Source organism: Brachypodium distachyon, chromosome 2, assembly GCF_000005505.3.
Source record: "Brachypodium distachyon strain Bd21 chromosome 2, Brachypodium_distachyon_v3.0, whole genome shotgun sequence".
In the NCBI taxonomy this organism is placed as follows: domain Eukaryota; kingdom Viridiplantae; phylum Streptophyta; class Magnoliopsida; order Poales; family Poaceae; genus Brachypodium; species Brachypodium distachyon.
Window position 1 is genome coordinate 36,093,095 of NC_016132.3, and position 18,817 is coordinate 36,111,911.

General features: G+C 46.1%; 3 protein-coding genes across 3 annotated transcripts; all 3 read right to left on the minus strand.

Annotated features, from left to right (window-relative positions):
* Positions 1-727: 727 nt before the first annotated feature.
* LOC100835627 (wall-associated receptor kinase 5) lies at positions 728-5,851 on the minus strand. The gene is made up of 6 exons (XM_024458820.1): positions 5,378-5,851; positions 4,777-5,170; positions 2,256-2,926; positions 2,052-2,214; positions 1,908-1,931; positions 728-1,650 (listed from the first exon to the last, which is right to left on the minus strand). The coding sequence occupies exons 1-6, from the start codon at positions 5,834-5,836 to the stop codon at positions 890-892; spliced, it is 2,472 nt and encodes an 823-aa protein (XP_024314588.1). The 5' UTR covers positions 5,837-5,851; the 3' UTR covers positions 728-889.
* A 4,470-nt stretch (positions 5,852-10,321) lies between these two features.
* Positions 10,322-12,212, minus strand: LOC100827274 (glutathione S-transferase 4). The gene is made up of 2 exons (XM_003568892.4): positions 11,101-12,212; positions 10,322-10,975 (listed from the first exon to the last, which is right to left on the minus strand). Exons 1-2 carry the CDS (start codon positions 11,300-11,302, stop codon positions 10,497-10,499), a joined length of 681 nt encoding a protein of 226 aa, XP_003568940.1. The 5' UTR covers positions 11,303-12,212; the 3' UTR covers positions 10,322-10,496.
* A 153-nt stretch (positions 12,213-12,365) lies between these two features.
* LOC100827886 (asparagine--tRNA ligase, cytoplasmic 1) lies at positions 12,366-15,688 on the minus strand. The gene is made up of 6 exons (XM_003568894.4): positions 15,086-15,688; positions 14,141-14,734; positions 13,778-14,025; positions 13,564-13,693; positions 13,273-13,331; positions 12,366-12,842 (listed from the first exon to the last, which is right to left on the minus strand). The coding sequence occupies exons 1-6, from the start codon at positions 15,566-15,568 to the stop codon at positions 12,659-12,661; spliced, it is 1,698 nt and encodes a 565-aa protein (XP_003568942.1). The 5' UTR covers positions 15,569-15,688; the 3' UTR covers positions 12,366-12,658.
* Positions 15,689-18,817: the final 3,129 nt, after the last annotated feature.

Below are 18,817 nucleotides of genomic sequence, written 5' to 3' on the forward strand. Positions count from 1 at the left end.
CGCGCAAAAGCGAGCAAACCATTTTCTCCCCTTCCTCTTCATATTTCGCACTTTGCAACCATAAAAAAGGCAAGTTCTTCTCTAAGTTAACACTGCCTCTTTGACATTATATATATGGTACATTTTATTTGTGAGCTGTGTAGCTTCCCGACTATGAATGGCGCTCAATATTAGTGAGTGCCAGATGATGAGTAGCATAAAATTTACAACTTGCATTTCCCGGGAACACAGGATACGAAAGTGCCATCAGTTAAAAGGGACCACGGGCAAAATGTGTGGCAGTGAACTGAACGAAAAGGAATCTAACATCAGATATTAAACACACAATGTTTTATGATTAACAGAACACAAAGGAATCTAACATCAGAACTAAACCATTTTGAACTCAGTAGGCAACAAATCTACCGAGGATACCTTGAAGATAACATCATCTCTTCTTCCATACTGAATTGTCTGGACGATTCTTCGGTGGTTGTTTGATCTTCAGTTTGTGGACAATTGATCACAATACCATTCTCCTCAACTCCCTCGACCACCGTGTTAGCTAACACATCCTGATTGGATGCTCGAATGGCTTCAAGAGTCAACTCCACTTGCCTCATGACCGGGCGATCCTCTCCACTTAATTTTACACATGTTACTGCAAGTGTCGCAACTGCTTCCACTTCTTTGCCTCCCTCTTCCATAACCTGTGGGTCTAGTATCTGCGACAGATTTCCTTCTGCAAACAAGGCAGCGAAATGTGCAACGAGGCCATCACCTTTAGGCGACATGTATGAAAATGGCTTCTTTCTAGTCAACAGTTCAACAAGAAGGACTCCAAAACTGTAAACATCGCTCTTCTCCGTGGGACGCTGTGTGTTACCCCTGACAGTTCAACAGTTTCTAGTCAACAGTTCAACAAGAAGTACATGGGATCTAGATATCCGATTGTACCTTGCACCATTGTTGTTACCCCTGACCTATCCACCGGAACGTACCTTGAAGCTCCAAAGTCGGCTACCTTTGCTGCCAAAGTATCATCCAAAAGTATGTTAACAGATTTGATATCTCTATGAATGATAGGCACTGAAGCTGTTGAGTGAAGATAGGCTAGAGATTTAGCTGTTTCAACTGCTATCCACAGCCTATCTTCCCATGACAAAGATCTTGGTTCAGCGGTGTGAAGATGTTCATAAAGGGCACCATTGGATATGAACTCATAGACCAACAGGGGAACTTCTGTTTCAAGGCAACAACCATAGAGCTTTACCACATTTCTATGGTTGATTTGTGATAGGATGGCAACCTCGTTAATAAACTTGTCAATCTCCTTTTGAACCACCATCTTCGGTTTCTTGATGGCTACGACATGGAGGTCAGATAAGATCCCTTTGTAAACCGTACTGTGCCCTCCACCACCAAGCTCACGTGCTTTATCAAAATTGTTCGTGGCCTTCTCTATCTCTTCCAAGGTTATGATCATTTTTTCTGCAATATCAGCTCTTTGAGATACCAACTGTCGCAACAATTGCCCATGGTTATTCTCAAAGAACTGTCGCTTCAATATTTGTGCCCTTCGGTGTTTGAGCTTTTTCGAAACGGAGGATGCAGTGAAAAGGGAAAATATGACACCTGCCCCAATAACAACTCCTATTCTGATGTACTTTCCTGAAAACATAATGCATATTGGGATTAATCCGGCATGTGTATATAATACCTTCTGTCGATCTACTCGTGTTAAGAGACGAAATAAGTCAAACTAAATTTTAATTATTCAAGTAATTTGTGCATATATTGAGAATTAATGACATTAGAAAGAAAAAAATTCAGTGGATTGAAATCAGAATACCAATATATATTTCTGGGAAATACAGAAAAGACAGTGGGAACAAGATATTGAAGGCCCTAGTTGATCAGTTGCTCACCTGTAGTAGAGAAATTGTGGCGACCTGGAGATAAAAGAGAGCAGTTGATTACATATACTGTATATTACTACAATTATTATAGTATTATTTAGTGAAAATTATTTACCCATACTACATAGAATGATATTAGAATAACTAACTAACCTGGGCATCCGTCGGAGACGTAGGGGTTGGCGTCCGGTTTACCGTAGTAACCCTTTTGCAGTGGCAGGTATAGCCGCCTCTGTTTCCTCGCTTGCAGTAGCTGTGCTTGCTCTTGCACAGGCTGTCGGACACCTCCGGTGGACAATCCAAACGGGAAGACTTGATGACGTTAGCTGGCGGCGCCAGCGAGAAGCCACGCAATACTTCCCACTGCAGAAGAATGGGAATGTTCACGGGCTCCGACGGAAGCGTGCTAGAGATCCGCCCCTGATTAAACCACCCCTCCTTGGCGATAAGAATGTTGGCAGGCGGAGATTTGTCGTCATCGGAAGATGCGCCGCCCTTGTTGAACCATTTCAATTTGTAGTTGAATTGAGAGGGCACGTTGTTGCTGTACTGGGAGATGCGCGTCCTGCAGCAGCCCATGCCGTTGCACCCATTGTCCTGCTTGGTGTCGTTGTAGGAGCAGAAGGAGGCGCAGACGCTGACGATGCTCCCGTCGCTTGCCCAGCTCAGCTCTGCCATCAGGTTGCACCCTGTAAGGATTAACTCGTTGTGTGTCGATAGAGAGTAAGGCACCTCTTCATGGCCGTGGATGCTGAGGTCCAAGATTCCTTGAATTTCGGCCACTGTGCCAACCGTTGGACTCGAGATTCTGCCAGTGCTAACGCCGGTGTCAAGCACGCGCACGGTGTTGTTCCGGGTTGAGATCTCCAGGACTTGGGTGACCATGTTGCTATCGAGGAACAGACGTGGTGGCTCGTGGCCTGTGTCGTCGCACGTGAGATTGAACCCTTCAAGATAGCAGTCTTGGCCTTGGCCCACGCCAAATGGATACGGCACCGACATGTCCCCGCAGGAAAGTCGGCAGCCACCTGGAGCATTCAAAACAAAATTTGAAGCATCAGACCCTTTAATTTCTTTATTTTATCTATCTTCAATAACTTATTTGAGGTAAGTACATTTCTTCATCTCTCCGGTCAAAAATATATTCCTTTTTCTCATGTTTCTAAAGTTTGGTCTCTTATCAAATCCGAAGCATCACTAAAAGCGCAATAAAAATAACTAATACCCACTTTCAACAGTCCGGAACCAAACATCTAGATATCAGACGCCATATTTTGCGGATCATGTTGCTAAAGGAGATATAACTTTTAGTCATGTAAGAACGGAAAAAAACAATTAGCGGTATCTTCACCAAACCCCAAGATGAGGTAAGGTTCCATGAGTTGAGCACAGTGGGCTACATATCATATGTATTTGTTGCAAACTAGTAAACACACATGCTCATTGCATTCGTATTGTTGGTTGATTTTTGGAGCTTAAGTTGGTGAACATGTCTAGGGGAAACATGGTTTACTCTGAATTAATCAATGGGAAATGCATAATGATAGCTTGCTCGTACCATCCTCGCCGTCCAGGCCTGCTGAAGACGTCGAGATTCGGAAATGATGCACGCGCGTGGTGCGCTGCAAAGGAGACGCCTTGACAGGATACGACCTGCAGTCAACACCATTCTTATTGTCGCTCCCCCCACCCGAATCCCGTGAGTTGATTTGGTGAAGTAGTTCGATTTTGGAGGAAGATGAGCACTTGCTGGCGGCGCGTCTTCGGCTAGCAATGGAGAAGAGGGGAAGCGTGGGGTTGACGCCGCCACTCACTCCCCATAGGCTGAGCAGCAGCAGCCACCGCCTGCGGCGGTTGCGACGAATTGGGCGCTCAGGCAGGCGTTAAGGGTCGGCAGGCTGTGAGCCTGATAGGCTGACACTCTCGTCACACCGCGCAGCTAGGCAGCGTGGCCGGGTGGTGAGCGTGGAGCCAGAGCGCGGCGCGTAGAAGAACCCCTCGCGGTCGGACTTGCCGGCGCCCCGCACGTCGCGGGGGTTGTCGACGAGGAGTTGTCCGTGAACTCGCTGTTCTCGACCGGCTCGGCTCGATTTCTCCGGCGATCCACGGAACAAGGCTCGGCCCGAGCTTTCCGCGAGCTCGCGGCGGCAGGTCACGGCCATGTCGACCAAGCTTCGCCGGCAGGCAGATCGAAGCATCAGGTGGACGCGGAAGTAGCAGAAGGCGCAGGGAGGAAGAGGGCGTCGGCACCATTGCGCTCGTAGAGAGGAAGAGATCTGCAGGTTGACGCGAGGGCAAGTTCAGCAGTGGGGCTAGGCGGAGTGCAGCGGGCGGCAAGAGACGGGACGGGAGCGGTGGCCTGCGGCAAGAGCCGACGCCGCCGCAACCACCAGAGGAGGAGGGGGATCGAACCCGACCCGGGCCTGTAGGAGTCGGGAGAGTGACTGAGCTGGGCTGAAAAGGTATTCGGGCTTTGGGCTCGCGCCCGATCGACCCCATTTTACATGCTCTCCTGGGCCTTTGGAATCTGCGGGCCGAGCACGAGCTCCTCCTAGCCCAGGCGAGCCGAGCCCAAGAAATAGAATAAAAATCTTAATAATGCTAACTAGTGCGAACAGCGTATCTAGCTATAGTACTCTGTACTCCCAAAGTTGTAGAGTAGTTTTGCTGACCTGTGACGAGACCGGTGCAGCCACCACGCCGGTAAGGGTCGCCTTGGGTTCCTAGCGGGCAAGTGCAGCGGGCTAAATCACCGTAGTGGCAACGATCTGCATGTACAGCCAACCATCAAGTCCAATTAATTTGGTAGTATAGGAGTATGTTCTAGAAAAGTAGAAAAAATGATCTAATTAACACGAGTAATTAAGTGCTTAAGTACCGCTGCAGCCGTGGGTGACATAGGGATTGCCCTGGAAACCTTTATCACAGGAGCAAGTGTAGCCAATTGTACCCTTGCGGCAGGTGCTGTGGTGGCTCTTGCAGACTCTGCCAGCTGCTTCCTCGGGGCACTGGTAATCGGTGCTGTTGCGGCGATAAGCCGGCTCTACGCCGTCGCCGACGATCTCCCATTGCAGCCAAATGGGCACCTGCAACTGCAATGCCGCCTCGTCATCCTGATCTGCTGGTGCCGGGTCGGTAGCGAGCCAGACATGCTCGAACCACCCCTTCTCCGCGAGGAACACGCGAGTGGGGAGCCGCACCTCGTCTGAGGCGCGGTTCCAACTCAAGTATGTGAGCTCAACCTTGTAGGATGTGAGGTAGCCGAGGTGAACCTTAATTGTTAGAGATACAAAAATTGAGTTTAAGCGTTAGTTAGAGATAAGGAGACAGCTGAGATAGCAAGGTTTAAACCTACAACAACTTGTCATCTTGTACTCCAAGTCTATCGCCTCACATTGTATGTACTCGGGTCAGATCGATCAATTAATAGAGCACCAAGTCTCATGGAACAGGGAGTGCCGGAGCATCTTTCTACAAACCTGGTGCTGGCGGTTGACGACGATATCCGCCTGGCAGCAGTGAGTGCCGGAGCACGGCAACGAGTCGCGCGTGAGCATGTAGGGCGCCGTGGTGGTCTCGTAGGTCTCGCAGACGGAGGAGCAGCTGGCCATGGTGATGTTGCCGTTCTTGAGCGTCGCCCGGACGTTGCAGCCAGTCAGGGTGAGCTGGTTCTTGCCGCTCCACAGCTTGTAGGGCATGCCGTCGAGGCTGCCGCCGTGGCTGGCTGTGCGTGTCACGCGCAGGAAGGGGTACGTCAAGTAGAGCTCCTCGATTTGGAGGGTGCCGTTGCCGAGCAGCAGCCGCGGGGTCTTGCTTTTTTTACCGGCCGTGCGGTGGTCGCAGGTGAGCTTGAAGCCTGGCCAGTAGCACCTGGAAGGGCCCATGCCGAACGGGTACGGCACCTTCTTGTCGCCGCAGGTGATGTCGCAGTTGGGCATCCCGATCGCCTCCTCTGGTTCAACTACTGCTCCGGTGCCCAACGACATCAGCAGCAGCAGTGGCACTACCGGCGACATGGCCATCGTCTACTGGTGTTGGGCGCTATATCGATATCGATCGAGCCTGCTGCAACTGATATGCAAGCAAGATCGGCTGTATATCTAAGCTAGCTAGCAGGCTGGCTACTGTACCAGTCAGCTGCTAGTCGTCGGTCTCGGACGCGGCTTCTGCTAGCTCCCGCTATGTACTTAACTTCCAGTCAGTGCTCCTGCAGTTTCTTCCGGCCAATGGCCCGCGCATACCTACTCCTCCATGGCTACTCTCTTCATCTCATATTAACTGGATTTCTATTACATGTATATATCTAGACATTTTTTAGGCACAGATATATTCATATTTGGTCAAATTGGAATCACTTAGTATGGGACGGAGGGAGTATTTGTTTTCGGTTTTCTATGTCTAAGCTGGTGGCATCTCCATGTCTGGGTCAATCCATGGTTTTTGAGAGCTTTGCCATCTGGACCGACAGGACCTGCAGCAGGGGAGATATATGGAGATTAGCGTGGCTTTGGGATCGGGCGAGGCCAATAAATTGACTGGCTCTCGGTCACCGGTCAGGTACGTGATACGTCCAGCATCAGGTCGTCGGTTGCATTGATGCCGTATAGGATTTCTTTCCATGTTCCTACGCCTCGTACAGAGACGAAGAAGAAATAATGCTTTTCCATAGCTTCAAACAAACAGCTAATTGTCGGGCGTGCCGCGCGTACGTACACCCCATGCATCCAGCGGATATTCACTACTCCCCAAGATTACATTAGATCTCATCTCATTCTCTAGTTGCACGGATGCAGAACCCGGACGATCGACCTCGCTAGCATGACGTTACAGATGGGCGGTATGTCTCACAAGTTCGCTGCGAAATCACGATATACTCACTTCCATAATAAGTGTTGACTAATCCGTGCAACTTTGTACTATGTTATTCCCTCTGATCCGAAATTTTTGACTCAAATTTGTCCAAATATGAATGTATCTATTCATAAAAAACGTCTAGATACATGTAATATTTCGACAACAATTTAGGATAGGAGTGAGCGGTACAAAGTTGTACTCTCTTCGTCCAACAAAAAATGTCTCAAGTTTGTCAAAATTTGAATGAATTTAGATGTGACTTAGTGTATAGATGCATTCAAATTTAATCAAAGTTAAGACATCTTTTGTTGGACCGAGAGAGTATTAAGTTTGAGACACTTGTTATGAATTGTAGCAAGCATTAGTTGTTCCGCCCGCCGGCGGTTGTGCTCGCTCTCTCCTTGCCGACCGCCCTGGTCCTCCCCCACAATCTTCCGGCATTCGGCAGCGGCACCATCTGCGTGCCTCGCCGCGGCGGACACGGCGCGTCGAGAGGGTGGACACCGGAATGCAGGCCATGGGCGTGTGCCGGTCACGTGGCACCTGGCGTTGCCGCGTTCCAGCCATTCCTCCACGCTCTCTCCTAGCTAGTATGTCGATCAACTAGGCCTGCTGAGCGAACCTGACTTGTCATATATAGTCCAGTTCTACGGATATGGAAGGATTGCATTTTCCGTAAATGTTTGAGTACAAAGATTGCCATCTGCCGCCCTGCGCACGCGGGACGAACCGCGGCTTGACCCCTCTCCAGAGTCCAGCCTGCACGCGCTCTGACGCCGGCGACCATGGTCACACGTTTTCTCCTTGCACCTTAATTAAACCGGCCAGTCACCTGCAGCATGCACTGCGCCGGCCATGAACGCGCTCTGGTCACGGCCGTACGACATATATGGACTTTGCACGGCCCCGTCCCCACTCCTGCATCGAGCTCCGGATTCTAGCTAGCCTTGGATTATTTGACTATTTGAGCTAGCCTTGTTGTGCATTAGCTAATTTCTTAGGCTAATTGCTAGTAAAAAATTCTTGACCTGGTTGCCCATGCATGTATCCCTCTTGAGCCTTTAGCAGCTCCGCGCCTAATCAGAAGCGAAATTACAACCGATAAGCATAAAAACTTTCTGGGTGTGTTTGTCAGCTTAATTACCTTATTTGCAGCTTGTCCCAACCATAAAATTTACTCTGCAAATATGTCAATATTTAAAAGGAAATTTTAATCCGCAAAATCGAGTAATAAATAAATATTTCGTTCGGTCCAAAGAGAAGGGTGGGCCGTCTTTATTTAACGCAATTTACCGGCCCAGTTATTCATGCGGTTTCTGTTTGACACTAGAGTCTGATGTATTATTAGTCCCACATCGCTCATGTACAAAAGCGCTCTCCAACATAAATACCCGCCCTCCCGGTTGTTCACCAGCCGGGTGCGGTCGCTTGCACCTGTAACTCCAGCGATCCAGAGGGCTAAAGAGTTCGTGAATGGGGTTGCGGGCTCGAGCACCAGTTAAGTCGATTGGTTGTCTCCTGTTGCACATCCACAGATCTGTATGAAGAAATTTGTGCGGGTCTCTGACCCATATGTGTGTGCAACATGGTGCGGCCATTCCATTTGGCCACATAGGATATGCCGGACAAGTTGCCGGGGGGCATCCATAGCCCGAAGCCGTAGTCCTGATGGCTTAGAAGGATGAGTTGACTGATGGCCTTCTCTTCCGAATGCACAGGTTCGCTCGTTTGACCCCTTCGCTAACTCTTTTTTCTAAAAGAAAATATCTTTGTTTTTCTTCTTTTCCTAAGACTTAGGTTTAGTTTGGCATTACTAAACTGTGTTGGGCTAGATTTTTTTTATAATCTGATGTACAAACATAGACACAAAGCAGGGGGAAAGTTAGTTAGCCAAACACAAAAATAGGCACAAAAAAAAAACTGGTTGGAAAAGCTGGACTATCATAATCCACATCAATGCCAGACTCACCCTTAAACTCCTTTATATCTCTGCTTTGTGCTAGCTTTTCCTTATATTGACCTAACTTTCATTCAAACAAAACAAGCAACAGTCTCCGATCATATTACAATTATTTGAGCCTTATTATTTTAGCAAATTACAATCCTATTTGCCGTATGATTGAATTTGCCTAAAACCCCATGCTAATCCGTATACTTATAGAGTTTTACTAAAAACATTAAACTTATTTTCACATAACAACGCATTTACAAAACAGAACTAATCATCAATCGACATTGATCCCAATCGTAGTTTGGACAAAATTTGTGATAAGTATGGCCCAAAAAGGAAGTGAGTGTAGCATACCTAGCTTCCTCCCAACAGTGACAACATGTCGTGTAGCTTAATTGCTCCTAGGTTCGACAACATTTCTAACAGGCAGGGCCCACAAAGTTAGCGTTGGTGTGCCCTTTTTCTCCCATTGTGCCGCCATGACATTTATGTCATGTGACTTAATTGTATGGGAAGCATGTTAAAAGACAATATTAGTTTGCTCGCTTGTGCTCCTTGACATGAATTCTAAGATTTCATCAGGATGGTCGAACGGTAGCGTGACAACAGTCGTTGTGTGTTCCACTGGAGAAAGAATAGAGCAAACGTTGGGGTTGACATGGGTGCCATGATGAGCCGGGGAAAATGGATGGCAAATGGGTTGTTTCTTGGAAAGTGGTGGCGTAATTTGGCGGTCTTATCGATTTTGTGTAGTCAATCTGGTAACTATTATTTTGTTATCCACTCCTTGTTTTAGTAGGTCATGCTTTCTTCCTGCTCAAGGAATTACTACTTGCTTGGCAAGGCTTTAGATTTCTCGGAGAGATCGGATGACGATGGGTGTGCTTTGATAATTAGCAGCTGCTGCTGCCGCGACTTGTAAGCTAAGCTAGCAAATTAAGGAGTAATATAAATAGATGGATTGGGGTTGCATCGTGGTGTCACTGCTTGCGGTTGACTGCCCCATGCCATGCTGTCCCAATATCCGCTGCATTGCATTCCATTTTTGACATTGGTCTCTGGCCTATAGAGTTGACATAGTGCTCAGGCCCTAAGTTAACAACCTGTCAAAAAAATAAGTTAACGTTTTCAAGTATGATTTTTTATCCAATGAAAGTCGAGTAATTGGACGTTTCTAAAACTATTGGCACCTAGTTCACACTAGAAATAGCGACTTCCTTTTCAAAAAAGAAAAAGAAAAAGGAAAGGCGGCTTCCTAAAATAATTTCTGATGAAGAAAATAGCAAAAAGTGGTGCTGTTGTTCGGCAGTTTGACCGATCAATGTGGTCAACCCAGTGACTTTTATCCTATTGACTTGTTTGCTGTTTCAAAGAAGCGAGCATCCTTTCTGCACAAGGAATTGCGACTTCATAGTACTATGTTTTTTTTTGTGGGTGACTTCATCCTTTGTTGTCAGGGTTGAGGAATTATGGGCATTGTAATGCCTTGTTAATTGTTTTGTGTCGAAGTCAGTCGGGGATTGATGTCATCGTTGTTTTCCTAATTTTCTCTTCTAGACTTATCAATGGTGGATCTAGTTCCGTCAGCAGTAAATTGTACGGTAAAAAACCTCAAGAATTAACCCGGTCCGAACGAATTCTGATGTGAAACACAATTCTTTGAGAAACCCATTTTCTCGAACAGGTAAAACACAGATTGTACCAGTGAGAATTTGAAAGAAGCTGCATGAAGAAATACAGTACTCCGCAGTATAATCTCTACTCGATCCCCGTTTATTAACTCTCGATCGAATTCACTCCTCCGCCTTCTTCTTCCCGAGCCCGAAATCCCGGGGCATGAACCCGGCCACCTTGATCGCCGCCGGCCCCCCCTTGAGCTCCTCCCACCAGGCCTTCACATGCGGCCTCTCCTCCACCATGGCCGCGTACTCGGTGTCCATGAAGTAGCGCATGATGGGGAAGTGGCTGAGGTCGGCGAGGCTGACGCCGGCGCCGCCCGCGAGGTACCTCGTCCCCGACAGCCGCGCCTCGTACACGTCCAGCACCTTCCCCAGCTTGGCGGCGTTCTCGTCGACGGCGGCCTGGTCGCGGCCGGCGCCGATGAGGTCGGCCAGGATGCACTGGAACACGATGGCGCCCGCGGCGCCGCTGTGCTGCTGCGCCTCCACCTCCATCCACACGTCCACCGCCGCCGCCGCCGCCGGGGACCCGTCGCCGCTCAGCAGCTCCGGCTTGTACTTCCTCGCCACGTGCCTCGCGATCGCCCGCGATTCTGGTAACGAGATGGATTTCGGAGAAGAAGATGGTTAGCAATTTCTTGGAGAGGAATCTGAGACTTTCCCAATTAATCAGCGAGATAGATTTCCCAAAGAATTGGGGGAAGAATGAAGTCGGTACCGAAGAGGGTGAGGTCGCCGTCTTCGAGGACGGGGACTTGGCCGAAGGGGTTCTTGGAGAGGAAGTCGGGGACGCGGTGGTCGCCAGCCTCGCGGCTCATGGGGACGAGCTCGTACTCCACGCCGGACTCCTCCAGGCACAGCATCGCGCGCGCCACGAACGGCGACATCGCCCACCCGTACAGCTTCAACGCCGGCGCCATGGCTTGGCTAGTTGGTAGCTTAGTTTCTTGGAGAGATCGAGCTTGATTAGCTGCTGCTGCGAGCCTGCGAGTACTGAGCTAGAGGAGAGTATCAGGGTAGTAATATAGTGGAGTGGGGTGGCTTCGTGGCGTCACTGCTTGCGCCGGTGGTTGACTGCCCCCATGCCCATGCCGTGTCCTGATCCGTTGCATTGCATTTGCATCCGATACTGCCATTGGTCTTTTGGCCTATACGAGCTGCCAAGGTAGCATTTTTTTTTTCATCTTATGTCGTCGCATCGCATTGTCAGTTTAAGGAGTAATACTTATTATTTTTCTGCTTGGCCAAAGTTCTGGAAAAAAATGTGAAAGAAATGTCTGGACACTGGGTAAATTTATCGTAGTTTGGACACTGGACATTGTGTAATATCATTGTCCGGAAACTTTTTCTAGGGCTAATTTAGGCTAAACATACTTTGTCATTATCTCATTTTAAAACATCCAGCCACAACACGGAGGAACACGCCATCACAATTCACAACTACTCAGCTTGATGTAGTGTTTTGAGACAATAGTACATCCTAGGAAGTTTTCCTTGGAGATATAAATGTGATTACTCTTGGGAAAAAAATTAAAATTAAATTTGCTGAACTACTACGTTCTTAAAAGCAAGAGCAGAACATACTACTCCTTTCGTGGATTTGTATCAAAATCTATACAAATCCACGCCATTTATTTTATAAATATTTTATTCTTTGAAGGCCGTGCATAATTTATACAAGAGACACGTGTTACAAGCAGTTTGGTCGTTGCCTGCAATATACGTTCGAGGATGATGTTGTACCTGTTGACTTGTCAGTTGTCACAATCCCAAATTCAACGTCGACCTACCCTACCACTTCTATACGTTTGCTTGCAGGCTTAAGAACAAGACACAAAATTTGTATGGATTTCACGTGGTCATTTCAAACCATGCAAAGGACCCGTGTAAAATTCAACAGAAAAACGTCCAAGCTGGTAGGTAAACTTTGTGTCAAAGTGGGACAGGATCAAACCATATCAGCATTCTCAGCAACTTTCTAGCTAAGCAAGACAATGACCTGATAATAAATCTAAAATAACCCAGCTGTCAGTAGGCATTGCAGTGACCAATAATTGAACATCTATAATCCCAAAATCACAACCCAACACTTGATGATTACGAAGAAAACTAAGGACAGTAGACAAAACCAACAATATCAGTGTGTATACATATATCCTAGACATGAAACTGTGGGGGAGGTGCTGAGCAAACCGAACAGCAAACAATGATTTTGAAATCACTAATGAAGTGCAGAATTCACATATCTTCTATTTTAACGCAGACTGGTAACCCCTTCAAAGATCAGCCCTCCCAGGGTATCTAGGGAACGGGATGACATCCCTGATGTTGTCAATTCCAGTGGCAAAAAGGATCATCCTTTCGAAACCCAAGCCAAATCCACTGTGCTTGACAGATCCAAAACGTCGGAGATCCAAGTACCATTCATATGGCTCCAAAGGCAGATCAGCCGCAAGTATCCTATTGAACAAGATGTTAAATAGTCAAGGATTTACAAAACCAAATTCTATAGAATACGAAATTTTATTCCCCGACGTAGCTATGAATCAAGCTCATATTACTAATTTTCACATAACTAAAAATCATAATGCACGTTTGAATGTTGAATGTGTCAATCCACAAAGAAGAAATACCCAAGTTGTTCAATACTACAAAACACCATCCAACTGTCATCATGCATTCACAAAATAAAGTTAATATTTGTCATGAGAAAAAGCTAACACCTTTAATTACAGTTAGCAACTCTCCAGAACAATGACAGCAAAGGTGTTCACTACAGTATTTATACTTGTGTGAAAACAAGCAAGCAAAAGACATGGTGAAATGGTCAAGCAGATACCGACAAGAATAAGACACATAATAGTCAAGGTTAGAAGTCAGGCAATGGTACCGTTCTTTAAGAACATCTAGACGCTCCTCCCTTTGGCTTCCACCAATTAATTCACCAACCTACAAGCATGTTATCCAGAAAGTAGTAAGTGACCACAATAAAGATCAAGACAAGAATCATCAGCACAGTAGAAACAGAACGTACTGAACACAATGCCCACTTGCATGCTTAAGGGATTGTACAAAAGCAGAGGAAACAAAAAAAAATGAATTGTTGAATAAACATCATTGCAAGGCAATGACCTTTGCAAATAGTCTAAAACGCATTGGAAACAAAAGGACAGATTTGTACCTTGGGGACAAGAACATCCATAGCAGCAACTGTCTTCTGGTCATCATTGAGCCTCATATAAAATGCCTTGATTCCTTTTGGGTAGTTATAAACAATAACTGGCTTCTTAAATATCACCTCAGTCAAATACCTTCATATTGAAACAAGGAATTACAAATCTAAACAAGGTGAATAGAAGATACAAATCTATCAATACCAATTATAATCTCCCTACCTCTCATGCTCAGACGCCAAATCAATTCCCCATTCAACCTTGTTCTCGAACTTCTTATCTGTACCTTTCAAGATCTCAACAGCTTTTGTATACGAAATGCGTTCAAAAGGTGTTGAGGAAACAAGTTCGAGGCGCTCAATTGCGGTCTTGTCATAGTTTTTTACCATGAATTCCATGTCTTCTCGGCAATGTTTAAGTAACCACTTGCAAAGGTATTGAACATAGCTTTCTGCACAGTTCATGTCATCCTGTGGCATGAATAAATAAGTGCAACATTAATACTGTTCACAAAACAAAAGTATTATTTAACCTAGATAAATTAGCCCAGCCAGAAGAACTGAATTTAGTTAAGGATGAGCTGACCTGCAAGTTTGCAAATGCAATTTCTGGTTCAACCATCCAAAACTCCGCCAAATGTCTTGATGTATGTGAGTTCTCTGCCCGGAATGTGGGTCCAAAAGTATAGACACTACTGAGAGCACAGGCATAAGTCTCAACCTGTAGTTGCCCTGAAACAGTCAGAAAAGCTTGACGCTTGAAGAAGTCATTCTCGAAAGCAACTGTTCCATCATCCTTGTGTGGAATTCCAGGTTTCAACTTAGACCTCTCTTCCAGCCTTGACACATTTTCTTTCGCCTTGTGTAGCTCTGAAACAGCAGAAGTTATCTCTTGCTTGCTTGCTTTTGCTGCTTTAAGTTGTGCAACTGCATCTCCTTTCTCTTTGACAACAAGCTTAGCAGCTTCAATATCAGCTTCTGAAGGTGCAGGGTTCTCCCTAAGCTCCTTCTCCACCTTTTCAGCCTGGCTGAATAACGACGTGACTTGGAACATCTCTCCAGCACCCTCACAGTCACTGGTGGTTATTATGGGTGTGTGAATATACAAAAAACCATTTTCATCGAAAAAACTGTGGGTTGCAAAGGCAAGCTGGTGCCTTATCCGAGCAACTGCACCTATCTGCAAAAGATAAGAGTGAATAGTGTCATACTACTACTTACTACACAATCTGAACTCAGTTATCAAACTGAGATACAAAGAGACCACCTATGTTTCAGTTATTTAAAAGGAGCAAACCTCCCGGAAATAAATGCATATTGGCATAGCTATCAAGGAACCTAGGATTTTAAGAATCAACAAAAAAGGAACTACAAAAAGGTCAAAGCACATAATTTTTGTAAATGTACAAATCGCAATCACAGCAAGGGTAACATACAGTAGACAAAAATAAGTCACATTTCCTATGAACATATCGAGATTTTCACGGCCTAAATTAAATATCGGGCATTCGAAACGGAACAAACTCTATACCGTGTTGGTGCGCGCGCGGAGGTGGACGAAGTCCCTGAGGGTCTCGAGCGTGATCCTGGTCTTGGGCAGCGGGTAGGCGGCGGCGTCTACCTCCCCGACCTCGATCACCTTCTCCACCTTCAGCTCGATTCGCTGCTTGGCTTCCTCGGGGGGCTTCTTGAGCACGCCCTCGACGAGCACGGAGGTGCCCGTGGGGGTGAGCCGCGGGAGCGGGTGCACGTCCTTGTCGACCATGACCTGGAGGTTCCCGGGGCATGACCCGTCGTTGACCTCGAGGAAGGCGAACTCGCCCTTGCCCTGCTGGCGGCCGGTCTTGACCCAGCCGCCGACGACCACGCGCTGGCCCGCGAGCGCGTCGCCGGCGTCGAGGATGGCGCGGATGCGGGTGCGGGAGGTCGCGGGCTCGAGGTCGGCGATGGATACGGCGGCCAGTTCGGCCGTCGGCGGCGCGGATGCGGGCGCGGACGCCGTGTCGCCGGCCATGGCGGGCTGAGGGAGTGAGTGGCGGCGGCGCCGAGAGGGGGATTAGGGTTTTGTGGGTGGTGCGCGTCTGCCTACGGAGTGGCTGCTGCTGGCTGCGATGGCGGGGACTCCATCAGCCGTCGGATCGATATTTGAAGGGGCTTCTCTGTTCTCTCCGGTAACTTGGGGCGTCTGACACTCAGGCAGGCACTCAGCCACGTTCAGGCACGTTCTTTGTTTTTTTCTAGGGAACTTGCTTGGTGTCTTGGATGCCAAGTTCAGGCACGTTCTTTTTTTTAGAAACTTGGATGCCAAGTTCTAGCACGGAAGCATCTAAAAAAGTGTACTGATAGTGGTGGAAAGCATCTAGTCCTTTTATACATAGGGGTAGACCAGTTTTGTGGTGAGTTGTTCTGAACGGTTAATTTTCTGATAGCCTTGCCATAAGTGTGGTTGTTATTGGTGTGCAACCTCGGCCGACTCGCCGGTTCCGGGGTTGCACACCAAGATCGTAGTTAAAGGAGTCGATCGCACACAATCACGAATTACAGTAAAATAGATGAACACCAGGAAGTAGAGAGAAACATGAGGTCTTTATTAATTTCTGATCTCAACAGTACGTACAAGGGTAACCTCTTTTCCTTTATATAGGCCCAATAGATAAGTAAAAGAGCCCACAACAAACTGTTAAGTGGAGGAACGAGTCCACAGGGGGTGGAGGGGGCCGCACGACTCGGTGGACACCCCACCCCGTCAACGGTTCCTCAACACTCCCCCTTGGACGATTATCCGTATGACATATGCCTTAAAAACTCCGGAAAAAAAAGCCCAGTGAAAAAAACACATGGAGAAAGAGCGCATAATCATGCGAGAAACACAAGAAAACTTGTTGAGGGAAAAAGAATACAACCTACTCGATCTCCAAGATGATTACTTGATCACCATGATCAAGATTTATCGATGAGTATGTGAAGTATCTCCCCCTGAACCTTGCATTTCCCTAAGTCTCAACATACCGATTCCACGCACACACCTTTCAAAGGTGGATGCCGGTAGTGTGAACAAATCATCAAGATTTTCACACGACTTAATATGCAAGACCTTTACCTCGTTCATCTTTTGCAACTCATGTGCATAAAAAAACTTAGGATTTGTATGCTTGGTGTGATTACTTTTCACATAACCCGTTTGTACTTGTGCAACACAAACTGCATTATCTTCATAGATAATGGTGTTCAGCCCACAGGTTTGCTGAATGTGACGAACCATCCGTCGAAGCCATACACACTCATGTGATGCTTCATATAGTGCTATGATTTCCGAGTGGTTCGTCGAAGTCGATACAAGACTTTGTTTTGACGATTTTCATGAAACAGCAGTTCCACCACATAGGAAAACATATCTAGTATGAGACTTGGATGTATGCGGGTCCGATAAATACCCAGCATCCGCATAGCCTATCAAAGATAGGTCTTTATTCCTTCTATAAAATAGCCCAAGATCTTTGGTCCCTTGCAAGTATCGAAAGACATCCTTAACACATTTCCAATGCCTTTTGGTAGGTTCAGAGATAGGTCTTGACTGTTGAAATGTACCAACCCCACCCATTCAAATTCAATTTTTCGAATACCTCTCTGCTCATTGGTGTAGCACTTAGCAAGTGTTGCACGTATACAACCTAAATACTCCTTTTGTCCAACAAAGGATGTCTCAACTTTGATTAAATGTGAATGCATCTACGTACTAAGTCATGTCTAGATACATCCAAATTTTGACAAACTTGAGACATCATTTTTTGGACAGAGGGAGTAGGAATTTGAGGAAACTTACAAAAAATCAAAGCTTCTAATAATACTTTATGAAAACTTCAAAAATTAGGAGCCAATTGTGGCGAGCTTTCACAAAAATTTGATGGGCTTTCAGTTTTCTAGACTAGCTTTCAAAAATTCTGGAATGGCTTTTAATAAATTTGAATGAACTTTCAATTTCAGATAAACTTTCTAAAATATTTATATAACTTTTGGAAAAAAAATTCAAACACAATGTAGAGCATGACTAGCTTAGAGGCTGGATTAACAAAAGCTACGCTATGGTGAAAAGACCAAATCAAGCATCGCACACCAACATGTTAAACATCAAGCAATCAAGGGGGAAAACGCATTGCTAGCTCGACTATATTGGATGAAGCTCACTAGAACTCGAGATAAAATATGAGTTATTGTGTAGCCATGATAGATGAGAAGAAGACATTCATCTCCAACAAAATATTGCTTTGGAGATCGGACCACGTAGATTGCGGAGACAACATGTGAATCATGATTCCCTTCGTTCAAGTATACACGCCCCCTCGTCAAATTTGGCTTCTCAGAAATACAAGGCCATATTATTCGTTGCACTGTATGCACCTTGATATGATATTAGAGATTATGATTTAAATATTGACACTGGCTACTTTCTAAACACGAATTTGTGTCTCCTCGCCTTAGTTTAAGGATTTTTGAACCTTGCAAACATATTTTTTTCCTGTACCTGTTAGCGTAAAGAAGAAAACCACAATATAAATACAGAGTTGTCATGCGCCAACCCGTTTGCCAAAAATTCCAAACTAATGGAGAAATATGGACAGTTCGCTTATAGTTCAACAACCTCCCTCACGAGTGGCTTCTCTCGAGTCTAAACGGGGATCGAAAATAGCCAGCTATTTTAATATTTAAACCGTGTCAGACTGTTGTTCAACTCAAGACCTAAAGACCTATTGACTTGGATGGTACCTAGAGTTGTATGCACCAACTCACCAACTCATGCACCTGAAATTCTAGACCGGTGAAGAAAATTTAGCCAATACCCTGATATTTCAGCTAGGATTGTCACGACAAATTTTATAAATTTTCATACCGGAGTAGTCCAACACAACGATCCTAAACCGAGTCTAGAGGGTAACTTTTCAAGCTCATATTTTATCTCTGAGTTTTTAAAAATCATCTCGTGAATTTAGGAACCATGTGACACAGTTTAATTAATCAAATAATCGGTGACGAAAAAAAAACGGACGGCGAGGTGACCCCTTGACGGAGGGAGCCAACGGAGATTGCATTTTCTTGAGGGTAATTCCACTGCCAATGGATTAGAACTATTTTGAAGCAGTTAACTGATGCCCAATCATTACAAGACAAACACCTAGCAGGGGACATCATATTTTCCTAAGGGGAGTAGATCAGAACGAATTTGAAGCACTTAACTAAAGCCCAATCATTTACGAGACAAACACAC